General features: G+C 33.1%; 1 protein-coding gene across 1 annotated transcript in view; it reads right to left on the bottom strand.

Annotated features, from left to right (window-relative positions):
- Positions 1–11,544: 11,544 nt before the first annotated feature.
- LOC130893351 (huntingtin) overlaps positions 11,545–18,350 on the bottom strand; it is a 36,562-nt gene continuing 29,756 nt past the window's right edge. Inside the window, 5 exon segments of the mRNA XM_057799367.1 lie at positions 11,545–12,003; positions 13,928–14,190; positions 15,986–16,136; positions 17,255–17,429; positions 17,538–17,752. Coding sequence (XP_057655350.1) covers positions 11,656–12,003; positions 13,928–14,190; positions 15,986–16,136; positions 17,255–17,429; positions 17,538–17,752 — 1,152 coding nt within the window. The 3' untranslated portion in view covers positions 11,545–11,655.

Raw genomic sequence — 18,350 nt, 5'->3', positions numbered from 1 at the left:
TGACATTCTTCGAAAATGATGAATTTCTTCATATATTCATAGAAAAATGCGGTTGGATACAAAAGTGGTGATTTTTAAATGAAAATTTCGATGATGCTAGTAGACGTATGCTAGTACGACTTGATTTATACGAACCAAATACTAACGCTGATTGTTGTTGTGCAAATTAGGTACTCCGAACCATGTGGTCTAATGAGAACCAAGTAGTTCAAAACCTGTCGACAGAATTGGGTAGTTAGAAGCCATTACAGATGTCGATTTCGTTAAAAAAAAATCATAGGAGATGGATTCCTTCATATATTCATAGAAAAATGCAGTTGGATACGTGAACGGTGATTCTCAAATGAAAATTTACATGGCGCCAATAAAGGTGTGCTAGTACGACTTGATTTATATAGTAAATCAGATTTTTGTTGGGCAGATAGGTACTTGGCGAGGTGGCATTACACTGCCCTGATGAGAACCAATTAGTTAGAAACCGGTCGACAGAATATTGTAACTACAAGCTATTAGAGATGCTCAAATTGAAAAAAAAGTCGACGTCCCTCGAAGGGGATGTAATTCTTCATATATTAATAGAAAAATATAGTTGAATATATGAATGGTGATTCTAAGATAAATAAGTAGATGGCGCGTGTGCTAAAACGACTAGATTTATACGAACTAGATAGTAGCTGATTGTTGTAGGGCAGATTAGGTATACCGAACAATGTGGTATTGATTTTGCTGATAAAAATCAATTAGTTCAATACCGATAAATTATGCTTTAGAAAGCCCAAAAAATGGAATAAATAATGGTTTGGGTTAATAATAAGTAAAACATGAAATTTTAGAAAGTATTCAATATTTTGTTAGCCTCCAAATTGTTTCCAATTTCAATGAAACTATATAATAAGTTCAGCTCAATGATAACATGAAAAAAATTATCCAAAATAACTTTTTAACGTAATTCTAGATACTGTGACGACATTTCTATCAATTATCATAAAATTTATTATCTCGAAGTTTATTTATTTTTGTTCATTCCAATTTATCTCCACTATAAACATTAACTATGACTTAATTTATATTAACAGCATCAATCACATCGTCGTTTTACTGAACTGAATTATAATTTTTGATAACGTTGCTCTATTTATATTGGCAATGTAACTTGAAACTTTGATAATGTAATTGAAAAGCAGGAGAGACTTCACTTAACGTTATCCAACTCTATTATTAAAAGGGAGAAGTTCGTTGGGTTATTTGTGATTTGGGTAAGGACATTATACGTATGTGGGAAGGGATTTAGTAGGTTTGGCCCCAATACATGAAAGATTCCTCTGCAGGACTGAGGTTGTGGTGGATTTAAGAACGTACCTCCTAGTATAAACATCTGATATTACACGATACTTCTTTGTACATACCATTTTTGAATAATTATTTGCTTCAATATCTATTTTTTCATGTTTCACATTTTATTTATTCATTATGTTCAATATTTCTACCCTACTCAATAATATTCTTCAATGTACTCTGTCTAATACCAACTACCAACCCATTCCCTATGTTTTTGTCAAAGGAATGACATCCAATCAGGTGGGGTCTCCAAAATTCGTTCGTTCTCACTTATCGACTGGCTTAGTAGCTTGCTCAAAGGCCGATTCATCCAAGTCGCTATCGATGGACACATCATAGAAAGGCTTGAGGTCAATGCTGGTGCTCCCCAGAGATGCATCTTGTAACCAACCTACTCTCTTTCCAATGTATATAAACGATCTACTTGACAAAATAGCAATTCCGATCTATATCTTCGCTGGTGCCGCCTCAATAAACTCTGATTGAGTTTAATGCAGCCAAAACCCAGACTGCTATTTTTACAAAGAAGGCTGACAGGACAATTTGTGAATATTACCTATAGCGATCACCCAAGTGTGTCTTGATGGAAAAGCACTTTCTTCTTTCTCAAGTGTGGTCCTTTACCGTTTCAAACAATGGTGCTTCATTCCTATTATAGATGCACCTCTTTTTAAGACGCAATCTCAAAAAGCTGTCGCCATTACCTTTCAGCTCGATGCAATGCATTTTTCGAAGATCGTTTCGCCACTTTGAATCCACTGTTTTTAGTCTCAGAAGAATAGTGATGGATCCAGGTTTCAAAAAAGCTAAAAAGTCCTGGGAATGTACATTCGAATGCGACAGCCAGCGCGCCCTTGTGACCAATCCAGCGGTTGGGTACATCAATATGCCAGTGAGATGGCGCATCATCTTGCTGCTAAACGAAGTTCTATGGTTGAAGTTGTTCCAATTAAGAGAAAAACCATTGTTTGTAGCGTATCAAGGTACGAAGTACTATTTACAGTTTCACCATAAAAAAGAAAGGCCCATAAACTTATGTCGCAAAAAACATCAATTTCATGGGAATCTCGATGTACTTATAGCAACTCGTGAGAATTTTCTGAGCCCAGCACATTATGAGCGTTAACATGCCGATAAAATTTTCACCATCTTTTTCACAGATATTTATTCATAAATCTCCGTAATATGAAGGTTTGAATCGCCATTCGCAGTGACAAGATCGGTTTAGATACTGATCCACCCAGTATAGTGTGACCTAGAGTAATTTCATATATCATCTAGGTCACAGTTTTATATACAAGTAAATCACAAAATTTTCACGGTCTTCTCATGAAAGTTTTATCGAATTATAATGCTAGAATTTTGCGTTTTGTTATTATCCCAGATCATAGGATAAACAACTGTATATCAGATAATATTTGAAAATGATTTAAAACGTTTTAGAGCTCAGCCAAATGTATATAAATTGTGGTTAAAGTCGTAAGCCAACTGGCTGTTTATCTCGATATTTTACCACGGCATTAATTGACAAGAAAAAGTGATATCAAAAGATTACTGATCCGTAAATTTATTAGAATGTTATTTTAAAACGCATTCCCCGGTCTTATCCATTACAATAATTAGTGGAATTGAACGAGACTTATTGGAAAGAGTCTGCGATGTAATGCCAATATTTAGTACATTGTGAATCATAATAAATTTACATAATGTATAAAAAGATGTGAATATTGAGTTTGTTGTTATTGAAAATGACAATCCCTTCCAACAAAAATACAATTTAATGTTCATAGTTCGGAGGTGTGGGCGGCCGTGAAGCCGTTGGGCACATAGGCCTTCAGATAAACCCGTCGTGCCCCACTTGAAGTCCGATGTTCTTGGAGAAGCCGATCAGGCGCTTTGGCTTGAACCCTTTGATGTCGTTAAGCAGGTTGTGGGGTTTGCCCAGGTGTTTAAACCGCACCCGTCTGAGTGCAGGGCACTCATAGATAACGTGGTCTGCAGTTTCGACCTGCTCCATGCACCAGCGGCACTCTGGATCATCCCTGATGCCCATGGTATGAAGGTGACGTCTTAGATGGCAGTGTCCGGTTAGAAGTCCGGTCACTAGTCTGATTTTGCGCCTATTTAGCTGGAGCAGTTGTTTGGTCAGAGACGAGCGGAGTCCGTCTATATGAGCCTTCGCTTATCTCATGCCAGGCGTCTCCATCTATCTCTATCGAGCCTTGCGAGAAGGCTGTTGAGAGACGTGATGACAGCACTTTTGGCTTTTGGTTCGCTGATCCCAGTCTGGCGAGTGAGTCCACTTCGTCGTTGCTTATTTTGGGGCGTTCCTCGCAGAAACTGTACCGGTCAAGCCATTCCTCCTGCGCCCAGATTTTTGCATGGCCAATTGGTCCAACCCGCAGTTCTTTGTGGATGTTCAGCCTTATTCGAATATATTTGCTTACCTACACTACTACTACTACTAAGCACAACACTGAATAGTGTTGTTAGGTTAGGTTAGGTTAGTGCATAGTGTTGGGGTTAGTGTAGAAGCTTTGAGAAGCAAATATATTCGAATACGGAGAAAACTGAGTATTTTTGCAGTTTTTTAAGTCGTTTGCAAGTAAGCTTTGAAGCATTTCACAAAAGAATACATAAAGCTTTAGAAGGACATTTTCCACAAGTTTCCAATATAGTTGTTACTCAAACTATATTTACTGCTTATCTAAACCAAGCACAACATTACATAGTCGTAAAAAAACAATAAAGCCATGCAGCAATGCGTTAAGAAGCCATTTCGCAATAAAACTGGGAACAACAAGGTCTAAAATCCAACAAATAATTTCACGACGCAGAAACTTTCGGCAAAAGCAGTTGTTTACCCTACAGCGGCCATTTTTAAATGGACATCAGCTAATTTTGACAATTCGAGAGAGAGAGAAAAAGAGGTTCGTTCAATTTTTTTCGATGAGTTGAGAAAGGGATTTAGTGTTTGGTCCTGATATAGGAATTACTCCTCTACAGGATTCTGACTAAAGCTCTCTTCATATAATGATAAGGGGATAAGTCCATCTAAAGCATTAAGTATTCTTTTGTGGATTGCTTCAAAACAAATGAGTGAAAAAACTGCAAAAATACTCTGTATTAATTTCTGTGGAACAGATCTAAAATTAGAGTGTTTTCATCACCATAGAATAAAAAAAATTGCTACCGGGAAAAAAACAAGAAAATCTAACACGTGTACACACGAAAAAGTCGATTGTTTACCCCACGGTCGTCATTTTGACGTAAATCAGTTGTTTTCGTAGATTTCCTAATTAAAATGATAAAATTACTAAAACAAAAATAAATGGCGTCATTAAATATTGTTTTTTTTATAATTCTATTAAAAATTTATTTTGTTTTTACTACATATCCAGAAAGTGGTTAAAAACAATCATGTTTAAGCAATTGGCTTGCATCCAATTATTGTTAACGAGTTTATTTTGCTACTTTGCGCAGCAGTGTATAATATAAAATGCCTCGACGAATATTGAATTACAACCCCTTTGAACATCGTGATGTAAATCGACCTTTTTGTCACTATTAACATCCCTAATGACTCGCAATTGCAATGAGAGAGTGTAACTACTGACTAGTTTCGACGTTATTACGTCTCATCAGAGCAGTTTAACAAATGGTTCACAGTTGAAAGTGAGGATGACGCCACTTAGCGTTCGATGGGAAATGTTTAACTACATGTACCAAATGCGATGCTCTTTGACGTTTTCAGTTCTCAAGGGTGTTAAACTGCTCTGATGAAACGTAATAACATAGTTACACCCTCTCCTTGCAATTTTGCGAGCCATTGGGGATGTTTGCATCGATCGATTTACATTACGCTCTTCAGAGGGGTTGTAATTCAATATTCGTCAAGGTATAAGCCAGGAAAGTAGTTGTTTTCCCCTTCGAAGAACGGCGGAATATATAAATATAAATGCTTGTTCTTGATTTTAGGTCTCTTTTGTTTCAAATTTAGTTTTTTTAATAATTTTTGGAAGATTATATTTTTCTTTATTTAACTCGTGATCGATCACAGATCTAATATATATATATATATATATATATATATATATATATATATATATATATATATATATATTAGATCACAGATCTAATATATATATATATATATATATATATATATATATATATATATATATATATATATATATATATATATTAGATCTGTGATCGATCACGAGTTGAATGTTGAATAAAGAAAAATTTCAATTATAATGTTTTGTAATGGTCCTAAATTCGGATTGCACCACTGAATTATTTATAGCACACTTTATTTTATTACAATCGGTTGCCTGCTTCCGCAAATATCTCGAAATCAATGACGTATCTTATAAATATTATCGTTGGGGATTTATAAAATTTATTTTGAATAAAAATTTTTTTTTAAAATTATTAATGTGGATATTTATCTTCTCTAGAACCCTATATGCCCTTTCAAGTGTATTGGAATTTTAGTTTTCATCCTCCATTTTTCCACTTTCCACCCATCCTTTGCTATTTCAATAATCTGTTGTATTGTTTACCCTTGTCTTCCTCCTTCTTGTGTTACTTGTTCTAGCCAAATTTTCCTTTCCTTCTTTTCTTATATCTTTTTGCTTCTCTCGCTTCTCATTCCAATCCAAATACTTTAGCATTTTTTCAAGTCTCCTATTGTCTTTGACCATATGTCTACACTTTCTGTCATTTTCTTATCCTCTATTACTACATCATCTGCATATACTACTCCGTCTAGGGATTTTTAGAATTATTATTTCATTGATTTCAAAGATCAAAAAACTATTTCAAAAGCATTCTGATCCTCAAAATACTTATCTCCTCAATTTCTCCCATTATTCTATTGAATCTAATTACAATCATTCTTCAAAAAACTGCTTAATTAACAATTAACCATGTCATATACGACAGTTGGCAGACATGATAAACGTAGACAACACATCATACACGACAGATGGCGGATATGGGAGACATAGACAACATAGCTTACAGGACAGATGACGGATATGGGAGACATAGACAACATAGCTTACAGGAGAGATGACGGATATGATAGACTTAGACAAATCAGTATATACGACCAACGGAGACAGGAGAAGCATAGATATCACAGCATAGCAGACAATTGATGGATGCTGGATGGGACATTACCAAGAACTCTCCTACAAATATAGAAGTGTCTATTTAACATAACCTGTCTTCTGACGTCACAAATTACACGAGATTACCCCACATGATAGTAAAATGGGAAGAAATTTAATCATAAATAATGTGGTTTCTTTAATGCAAAACTCACTTTATAAAGTGATAAAATTGTGAATGGCTCCTTAAGTTTAAACAAAATTTTGAGTCCAACGTGAGAAATTGACGCAAAAAAATAGATCGAAGAAATATATCAAATTAGAATATTTAAAAAATATTAACTGGACTGGACTTTTGTTTCTGTCAATATCACTAAAATGAAAGCTTTGATAGGATGGCGATTAACCCATATATGGTTAATGTGAAAGTAAACCTTTCTATTCTTTGCGGAGTCCTTCGGACATTACATCCCTTACGACAGGTGACACGTGACGGGTTAACCATAGACAACCCGACAGATGAGATCACAGACAACACAGAACACATGAAAGATGACATATATGATTATACACATGACAGAACAATTGGCGGAAAAGACAGATATGATTATAGACATCGTATAAAAGTTGGCGAAACGATAGTTGACACAGAACACACGACAGTTGACAGATGAGATCCAAAATGGCAGTTTTGCTTAAAATCGAGTCTACTCCAATTAAATTCTGGGAAGGTCTTTCCACCTATTTTTGTTTGATCACGAAAATTTGGAGATCTTAAGAATGTTGTTTGTTTACAATAATCTAGAGATCTCAAGAATCCGAATTATCTAGAAAGCAATATATATATATACATATATATACAGTGCTTTTCAGATAAAAGTATCCACCTTTAATAACTTTTGTAATACTGGTATTTAGAAAAAATCCAAAAACACGTCAATTTATGTTGGAAGGGGCAAGCATTATGGCTTATTTAAACTTACTGGAAAAGCCACCCCCTCACCCCTAGCAGCATCCCCTTTATTTTTTTAAATTACTTTTCATATTTTTTATGTAAAATTTGGATACTCCTCTTTGAGCTGATTTCAAAAATGTATAATACTTGTAGGTTAAAGTGGTTAGTTTATGAGATAAACAATTTTTCTTTTAAGAGCACAAATTTTACTTATTATTTACTTTCACCTTATTTGCCTGTACTAAAATGGGTTGTACAACAGTTCAAACTCTTTAATCTTTTTAACTGTGCTATTTATTCTACTTAAAAAATCCAAACAACAAAAAACTCCACTTTTTATTAAAGTTTGACATTGTCAACTAGAATTTGTAGTCACTATTGATAGTGTAATTTGATACATTATTTATTTTGTTTCTCTGAAATGGTTTACTCTTTGCAAGAAAGAATTGAAATTGTAGGTTTATACTACCAAAATAATAATTGTGCAAGAGCTGCTGCTAGAATATTTAACGAATTACATGACGGAAGACATGCAACTCATAAGTATGTAATTCAACTGATGGAGAAATTTACCACAACAGGGTCTGTTTGCAATAAAGTGCATAAGCGAGAGGGACTCGTAAATAACGAAGCAATCCAAGTGGCAATTTTAGGGCAAGTCAGCTTAGAGGCTCAACAACCCCAATCGTTGTCAATAATAAGTAGAGCGATCGGTGTTTCATCTTCTACAGTTTTCCGAGTTCTACATAAATTCAAGTACCACCCATACAAAGTTAAGTTGGTGCACGAGTTGAATGAAGATGATTTTGATCGTCGTCTAGAGTTTTGCGAAACAATGACGCAAATTATCAATAACAATCCACAATTGTTAAACAATATTTGCTTTTCTGATGAATGCTCATGGTCATTAAATGGCTTAGTAAGTAGGCATAATTGTAGATATTGGGCTGAAAGTGATCCACATATTATGCGTGAATTCCATACACAACATCCCCAAAAGTTAAACGTTTGGTGTGGTATCCTAGGTGACCACATTATCGGACCTTTCTTCATCAACGGAAATTTAAATGGTGAATCATATCTTGAGTTACTCAGGGAAGGGGTTGACCCACGTATTACAACAATAATAGAAAATGATGATAACCTTTCCGAAGATTTACTGGTATTTCAACAAGACGGAGCTCCCCCACACTATGCTATGCCTGTCCGACAATGAAACACCGATCGCTCTACTTATTATTGACAACGATTGGGGTTGTTGAGCCTCTAAGCTGACTTGCCCTAAAATTGCCACTTGGATTGCTTCGTTATTTACGAGTCCCTCTCGCTTATGCACTTTATTGCAAACAGACCCTGTTGTGGTAAATTTCTCCATCAGTTGAATTACATACTTATGAGTTGCATGTCTTCCGTCATGTAATTCGTTAAATATTCTAGCAGCAGCTCTTGCACAATTATTATTTTGGTAGTATAAACCTACAATTTCAATTCTTTCTTGCAAAGAGTAAACCATTTCAGAGAAACAAAATAAATAATGTATCAAATTACACTATCAATAGTGACTACAAATTCTAGTTGACAATGTCAAACTTTAATAAAAAGTGGAGTTTTTTGTTGTTTGGATTTTTTAAGTAGAATAAATAGCACAGTTAAAAAGATTAAAGAGTTTGAACTGTTGTACAACCCATTTTAGTACAGGCAAATAAGGTGAAAGTAAATAATAAGTAAAATTTGTGCTCTTAAAAGAAAAATTGTTTATCTCATAAACTAACCACTTTAACCTACAAGTATTATACATTTTTGAAATCAGCTCAAAGAGGAGTATCCAAATTTTACATAAAAAATATGAAAAGTAATTTAAAAAAATAAAGGGGATGCTGCTAGGGGTGAGGGGGTGGCTTTTCCAGTAAGTTTAAATAAGCCATAATGCTTGCCCCTTCCAACATAAATTGACGTGTTTTTGGATTTTTTCTAAATACCAGTATTACAAAAGTTATTAAAGGTGGATACTTTTATCTGAAAAGTACAGTATATATATATATATATATATATATATATATATATATATGTGTATATATATATATGTGTATATATATATATGTATATGTATATATATATATGTGTATATATATATGTGTATATATATATATGTATATATATATATATATATATATATATATATATATATATATATATAATTTACATTAAAATATTCACTTATTCTTAACACACTAATTTATTTGTATTCAAATAAATTAGTGTGTTAAGAATAAGTGAATATTTTAATGTGTTAGTGTGAAGATGAATTAAGTAAGAAGATATATCGCTTTGTAATTAAAAACTGTTCAGATAAAAAAAACTATTACAATATAAGAATATGTCTGAAAATTATCGAAAATCTAATGGAAAAATATGAAAGAAGCATGAATATACATGAACATTCTTAGAATGATCCTGGAAATGACATACGTCAAGGTCATAGGAGGATTGTTACTTAAAATACAGAATTCCCAAATTTTAGGTTAGGTTAGTTTTGTTCTCACTAGACTGATAGGAATGGTAAGGTGAAGATATAAAATGATATGATGTACACTGAGGAAAATTGAAAATATAAAGTTTTGAACGGAGAAAAATATGGAGGAGGCATAAATATACATGTACATGCTCAAAATGACACCAGAAATGATATATTACTAGATCATAGGATAATTTTACCCTAAACAGTAGAATTTCCAAATATTAGGTTAGGTTGTATCTTAAGAAGGCATGAATATACTCAGAAATGACATATTTCAAGGTCGGGAGTTATAAAAGAGTTGTACCTTAAAATACAGAATTAACCATTTTTTTTTTTCATTTAAAATATGTAATATGTGGCCCCCGATGTGTTTCGTGGGATACACCGTTGATGTAGGAACCGTGAAAACATACATTAGGTCGGAATCGTAAGCTCGTAACCTTGGCTGCAGTCGACGTTCCCGGTCGCTCTAGTGGCCGTTAGTGTATTTTTATCAAAAATCGCAAGATACCACGTGAAAATAACATGCGAATTTTTTTGCGTTAGATCATATAGCATAGCATGCCTATTTTTACTAATTTTTTAGACAATCTTGGCGCGCTCGTCATGCCAACAAAATAATTAGTTACTGTTAAAGGCTAGTTGAGTCATTATTTAAATAAATATAAGTTCGAGAATAAATTAACTTAATTTTAGGTCTCTTTCATTCAATTACAGATTTTTCATAGAAAACCTACATCAAAAGATGATATTAGTATAATCATAGGAATTCTTATCAAAGTGGCAAATCCACTGGTACAATTAGCAAACTCCAAATGGATGACACAACTTCTATCCACTAGAATAGCGGAAATGAAAGTAATATAAAACACGATTGTTTTATGTGTCAGTCAGTAAATGTGAAATAAGTTTTGATAAATGGCTAACTTTGTCTCTAAAAAAAAAGAACACGTAAAATTTTCAAAGTCAGTACGTGAAATTTTGGAAAATAACATATTGTATGATTTGTTTGATTTTAGGGAAATCAGGCACTTTTTACATAGGACAGTGATCACAATATTTGGTAAATAGATTTAAAAATCATAACTAGATTATACATTTAATTATAAAAATTCTTAAAAAAGATAGAGCAAATGGTATTTGGATTTTAATTTAAGCGAAAACGACGAAAATTTTATTCATAAAAAAGGAACCAGCAAGTAAATTGTGTTACAAACTCCAAAATTTTCTAAAACAGAATAAAGAATTATCTTTTTTTGCGATAATATATGAATTTTTCGATTTTTAAAGAAAATTTTTAAAAACACCCTTATCAAAATATATAGGAAAAATATTTGATGGAAAAGCGACTTTTCAATGAAAAAAATTATTGTAATTTTTTGTTTCTCAATGTAATCTACTTTTAACTCTACACACTTAATCCAGCGTGTCTCCAATTTTTTAATCATTGAAAATAAGCATTTTTCGCAAATTGTTTTTCACCAAGTCATTTTTTCTAATTTTAGGAATGAAAAGTAGTCGAAGAAAACCAGGTCAGGTAAATAAGGTTGATGCTAAACCATCCATCAGCATCAAACGCAATTGTCAATATCCATGTTAAAAAAATGAGGCAATTAATTTGAAAACAGTTATATTTACAAACATAACTCATTATAATTTGAAATATATCTCACAAATAACGATAACAATGTAATAAAACTCTCTTTTTAGTATCTTAATCATATTTACAAAGACAACAGTAAATCGTTAAACGGCGTATCCGGTTGATCTTTAACTTTTTTGAAATTCTCCACGAATGTCTGTCGTTGTTTATCGTTCGTCAAATTTTTATAAAAATCTGCTCCGGCTATACACAACATTTTTTTATCTTCGTATTCGTATCTTCCAACTCTAGTTTGAAGATAGGAGAAGTACAAACGCAACCAATCGTTCATACTGGCGCTAACGAAGAAACAAGTTAAACACCAAGTGGCCATGCCGATGGAAAAAGATTGAGTGAAGTTGGATAGACTGAACACAACCCAGTCCTGTAGTAAGCAAAGTTGGTTTCTTTGGATTGCACTTTGGAAAACCTAAAATTCAAAAATGCTCTTCGTTTACTTCCCATCAAGACAAAAATGCAATAAAATTGGGATAGAGAAGAACTTAAACGAAAAACTTCCAGCAGATTCGATACTTGAAGTTCTGATTTACAACCAGCAGAGGTAAATATCTGATACTATATCTTCACTATTAGCAATCATAGAAAGTATAAAGTCAAATACCACAATCACCGAGAGTGACTCATATCATTTTTTAAACACAACTACGGGTTTGATTATACTACCACCATTACTAAGAATAGTAAGGCCTTGTCGGCCCTAGTGGACTGGAAAATCCCTTTGCAGGTCCTTTAAAGGCACTCTAGATTTGGAAAATCCTAGTATTATTCTCCGCGTACAAATAAGAGCTTGACAATTACAGATGTTTAGAGGCCTTGTTGCTCCTAGTTGCCTGAGTAATCCCTTTGCAGTTCCATTGGTCGTTCTAGGCTCTTTCAGTAGGTCATATCCAATGATTTCCATTCATGTGTTGATAAGAGCTTGACATTTGCAGAGGTTTACAGAGCCCTTGTTGGTCCTAGTTTCCTATGTAATCCTTTGCAGTTCCCTTTGTCGCTCTAACCCATAAAAGCTCACCATAATTGGAAAATCCTCCGGGCTTGAGAGCTAAGGTCTTCCACTAGGTCAAATCCTATGATTTTCCTTTGTGTGATGATAAGAGCTTGACAATTTCAGATGTTTAGAGGTCTTGTTGGTCCTAGTTGCCTGAATAATCTCTTTGGAGTTTCATTGATCGCTCTAGGCTCATCCAGAAGGTCATATCCTATGATTTACATTCATGTGTTGATAAGAGCTTGACAATTGCAGAGGTTTACAGAGCCCTTGTTGGTCCTAGTTTCCTATATAATCCTTTTGTAGTTCCCTCCGTCGCTCTAGCCCATATAAGCTCTCTAGAATGAATGAATAAAAGTTGATAAAAGATAGACATTTACAGAGTTTTACATAGGTCTTGTTGATCCTAGTTGGCCTGGAAATCCTTATATAGTTCTCTTGGTCGCTCTAGCGCATAAGGGCTCTCCAAAAACAGAGACTTCTCCTGATTTAAGAGCAAGGCTCTTCCACTAGATCGAATCCTAGTATTTTCCTCTATGTATTAATCAACAGCTTGCCAATTTGACAGTTGATTACAGAGACTTTCTGGGTCTAGTTCCTGGGTGATCCCTTGGAGTTCCATTGGTCGCTATAAGAATTAAAGGCTCTCCAAAACTGGAGAATACTTCTAATTTAAGAGCTTGACAATCACAGAGATTTACAGAGGCTTTGTTGGTCCTAGTAAACTCTTTGTAGAATCATTGGTCGACCTAGGCGTGAAAGGTTCTCCACAATTAGAGATCTTGGTATTTTCCACTGTATGTTAATCAGAGATTGATAGGAATTGTATCTATGCCACAGAATTTGTAGCTTGCATCAGCCTGTGTTGTTTCTAGGATAATCGTCTTTAATTCATTTTACTTCTCTGCTGTATTCCCACTGCCTAATATGAGGGGCTTTTCTCACCTATGAAAGTTTCAGCCTCTCTGCAGCCACATCCACATCATTTTGTATTCGAGTCCTTACAAGTTTTATTGGACTCATATTACATTGGTAGGGTGACATTTGAAGTACTATTTCGTCTCGATTTCATATCATTTAATCTACTAAAGTATGTTTTCATTTATCCATGTCCTAGCTTCGGTAATTTTGTTAAAACACTCCCTCGCCTATATTCATTTTTTGTTCTTGGTCTCAAAGCCCTTCAAACATAATCTTGACATTGAAACTAAATTATGGTCTTTATATTGTTAAATCCTCAATAGGGCGGTTATGAATCTAATTCTCTTGATATTTTAGACATTCAAACAATTTTATACAAGAAAAACTTACGGTATCATATTGTATGTACAAAATGTCTTACTTGGAATACTACTTTGCTCAACAGTTTAGGATGAGGTTGTTGTGCAGATAAAAATTCGCCGATAACTTTGGTCAAAATGTCAGCTGGTGAAAAAAAATCGTCCAAAACATTCGGCAAAACTGTACATAAGATTTCCACTTCGTGCACGTATCCTCTTTTAATTCTTTCAAAAACTGCCGATATAGTTTCTATAGTCTGAACTAAATTTTCTGGATTGGTAGCATTGGACACAGTCTGGATACTTTGTAAGTAGTTAACACAGTCTAAAAACGAAAAATAAACAATAATTATTTATAACGAAAATTGATTGAACGAAACTACATATTAATAATAATAATTTTTTAGCAAATAACGACTATATACGGGTAATAGAGCAGTTTAATACTACATGTTTTGTCTCTCATTGGATCGCATCAGCTTATTGTGACGAATATTCTCATTACATTTCAACTCGTACACCAAAATGTGGGACTCTGTCTATAGTGTTATTTTATTAACTTCAACGTTTTCCAAATGGTATGGGTGATTTAAATGCAAAAATGAATCAGTTCATGACAAAAAACAGTCGAGAAGTATTTAAACTTCAATATTTCCATATATACAAAATTGATCATTTCTAATAATATTTTGATCAGAAAATTTTTTACATGTTTTCTTTTTCGAAACTAATTTTCTATCAAAAAAGATATAAAATTTATTTAATAAGAAAACTTTATTAGAAAAACTTGGAAAAAGTTTTAAGAAGTAAAAAGTTGAATGTTTTTTGCACCATCTATCCTTTTTTAGCAAAAATGAGTGTTTCATAAAAGATCTCTGTAAAAGTGTGAAATTTCAAGTAATTCTGATTATTTAGAAGATAATAGAAAGTGTTTGTCGCATTCAATATTCTTTACTTTTCAATTTGCAATGATTTTTCGTCCCCTCTCAAGTGAGATTCGTTCAATTTGCATTCTCAAAATTAAATTCGGTTCCAAGTCTCTATGTAGACATTCTTAAGTGATTCAAAAGTGACAATGACGAGGAACGGTCGACAAGCTTAATGGGAGCTTAATGAAGATAAAAAACGTCCATAAATGCTTAATTCAATAAGTGCATGGACAATATTTTGGAGGAAATTACTCCCATTTTCACAAGAATTACTTCACAATGGTTGTTGCTTTATTAATCTTCTCCCATCGGTATAGTAGTTTCCTCCACGAGACTTGAAGATATTTGGGATTTTCTTGTTGAACTTAAACGCACTTCTTTATTTTTAATAACATCTAACTCTTTATCAATTTCTTTGATATGCACACCCTTTCATTGGACTGCAACCAAACTAAAACTACACGTTTGGGGATCTACCCTCAGTCTAGTCCAATTTAATATTTTATTTCTATTAATTGGTGGTTGTAGTTTTGAATTATGCATCTTCTATGCCCTTCGCCAAAAAGTTTAGCCACTATGATGAGTTTAATGTCGCAGAAACGAAGACGAAAGGAGAACTGCAACAAGAAGAGGAAGGAAAGAGAAAAAAACAAAGCAGCGAAACCAGAAGACGATAGATCCATGTGTTAATCAGGAGTGTGAAGGAAAGGACATAAAGGAGGAGGAATACTCGAACACACCTTCTTCTGGTGTTTAACGTTGCATAACAGGTAAGATGACTCTCCCCTGAGACTATTATCGGGAAAAAAATGATCGAAAATAAGGATATAAGGGAAACTGTGAGAACCTTTCGGCTGCTTTTGTTCACAAACAAGGTAGTCAAAAGAGAAGAAGATTAGAGGACTCAAATAGGTGACGTTATAGACAGAGGAGCAAAGGAAAAGGGAGTAATACTAAATCAGGAGAACTGGATAGATCCCAATGAGCAAATAAGGTTGTAGTTTGAGTTAGAAGGACTGGTATTCTTCAGGAGTCCAACACTGTTCTGGGTTACACCATTCATTTCGTGCATGAGCATTTATCATCTCATTATAAAAAAAAATTTAAATTATTTGGCTTAAATCTGCTCTGGGCATTGTTTCTCTGAACAGTTATTATTGCAATATTAGTAGAGGGTGATTAAATACTTACCAGTATACATATAACTTAATAAAAATTGTGTTCCTAATATAGCTACAGTGGGATTATCACTTTTCATTTTGTCTAAGGCTAATTTTAAAAAGGGTTTTCCGAAATTCTCCAATAATACGGATTTTTTAATTATTAATAGTCTTTCCAAACCCTAAAACACAATTCCAGAATTATAACTTTATCAAAAATCATAATAAGTTTAATTTATAAACAATATTTCATGTAGTATATCAAAAAACTTTTCTTGGAAGGACTAGGGACACTATGGTGAAGTGAACAAGACAATGTTGTCTGTTTTTTATCACGAAGGTCACGTTATTACTAGAGAATATTAATATATTAATATAATATATATAAAATGTTTACACATAAGCCTTCATATAAACCAGACATTAAAAATGCCACTTAAAGAAAACCTATGTGATTAATTTACTAGAAGGACTACTTCAGGAAGTGAAATACCGAGGTACAAGTATTATCCAATTAAATAGGGACCAATTTGAAGAATGGTTACTTCACCACGATAACGAATCTCCAGCAGAAATATTTAACTAAACAGCAAGTCCCACAGCTGCATCAGCCTTCGTACAACCCAGACATTAAAAATTTCACTCAAAGGAAACCTATGTGACTAATTTACTCGAAGGACTACTTCAGGAAGTGAAGATACCGAGGTACAAGTATTATCCAATTGAATAGGAACCAATTCGAAGGATGTCATACATCGATACTTTAACAGTTATTTATTATACAGGGAAAAAAAATTTAACTCGAAATTGTTTTCAGTTCTTCCTTATTGGTAATATTAGTTGTATTTATTTAGGAATGAAGTCTATAGAATATTCTAGGATGTAAATTAAGAGTTTACACATTCAAAAATTACTCTATTTTGACAATAGAGATTCTACAATGTCAGAATTAGTTTGCCTTGGAAGGCTTGGAAAATTGGATAAAACACTTAAAAAATCGACATATTTCATATCACCAGAAGTGAATATCGATCATAAACAATTTAGAACCCTTTATATAAATCTGGATACAAAAGAAACTCGATTGGGTTCCATATGAGAATCATTAAATGGACCAAGTTGTAACGAAACGAATTCAAACTTTCAAACCAATCATGGTTGAAGCCTAAAGAAGCTTCTCAAACTATTTTAAAGCCCGACTCTACACTTGTTTGATAAGTTTTTGTATTGTATAAAATACTTGAGACCATTTTTTCACTAAAATTATAAATAGAACAAAATATTTAAAAAAAAGTCATACCTTCATAATGATGTTGTGTAACCAAGTAGCCATCTTATTTTGAAGGATACTGAATGCTGTATTCAAAACCGTAGAGACAAAACCATCTTCCATGTGAATTTCTTCGACGTTCTCTACTAAATATAACGCCAAAGACCACACCAGGGTTGTATGTTCCTGGGACTTCTTCAGTACACTAAAATAAAGAAAAAATATCAGCAGTTTCTCTTGAAAACAAAAATAATAAAAGTGGATTTGGTCAACTGAAATACATTAAATACTGTTCTTATATAAATCTACTTACTTATTGGAAGGATTCAAATTCAACTGGACGTACTCCACTGCACATGGTAGAATTAACTGCATCTCTTCGGATATGGCTCCAATTTTTGTATTGTATAGTATACAACTTTCTAAAATGTACAATAAACCGTATAAAGATGATAACCTCGATGTTATATAAGGACTTTTTAGATACTGTACCAGGATCTTCTTCAATTGTTCGTATGTTTCTGAATCCTAGAAGAAGTATATTGATTATACATACCAAATGAATTTGTACGTAAAATGAAAATTTTGAGGGCAAATAACAAAAACAATTTATTAATACATATACAAGGTTTTTTTTAAATAAAAAGACCAAAGAGATGCAAGATGAACTCCAGATAACTATCTCCAATCTCAAATTAAAAATTTAATAGTAAATGAAAAATTTAAAGAATGTAGTGGAAAGAAATGAGAAGACTGATAAAAATATGAGGAAGTTTCACTTAAAAAAATTTAAAACACAAAGAGATGCAAGATAAATTACAGATAGCTGCAAATGAACAAAACCGACTCAAATTTACAATCTCAGTTCTAAAATTTGGAAAAAATTGAATATTTAAAGAACACTACACAAATAACAGAAATTAACTGATAAAAACTTGTACAAGGTTTAAAAAAAAATAAAATAATAATACAAATGAGGAGTGAAATAATTGTTTTTGAACAAATCTTGACTCAAATCTCACTTCTCATAGTATAAATTTGCAAGTTAATGAAAAATTCAGAGAATAAAATGCAAATTAAAGTATATAATAATTAATAAAAACCTGCATAATTTGCTCTTAAAAAA

The sequence above is a fragment of the Diorhabda carinulata genome, chromosome 4 (genome assembly GCF_026250575.1).
Source record: "Diorhabda carinulata isolate Delta chromosome 4, icDioCari1.1, whole genome shotgun sequence".
NCBI classification, from domain to species: Eukaryota; Metazoa; Arthropoda; class Insecta; order Coleoptera; family Chrysomelidae; genus Diorhabda; species Diorhabda carinulata.
The sequence above is the reverse complement of the archived record's forward strand: the minus strand, read 5'-3'. Positions and strand labels throughout refer to the sequence as shown.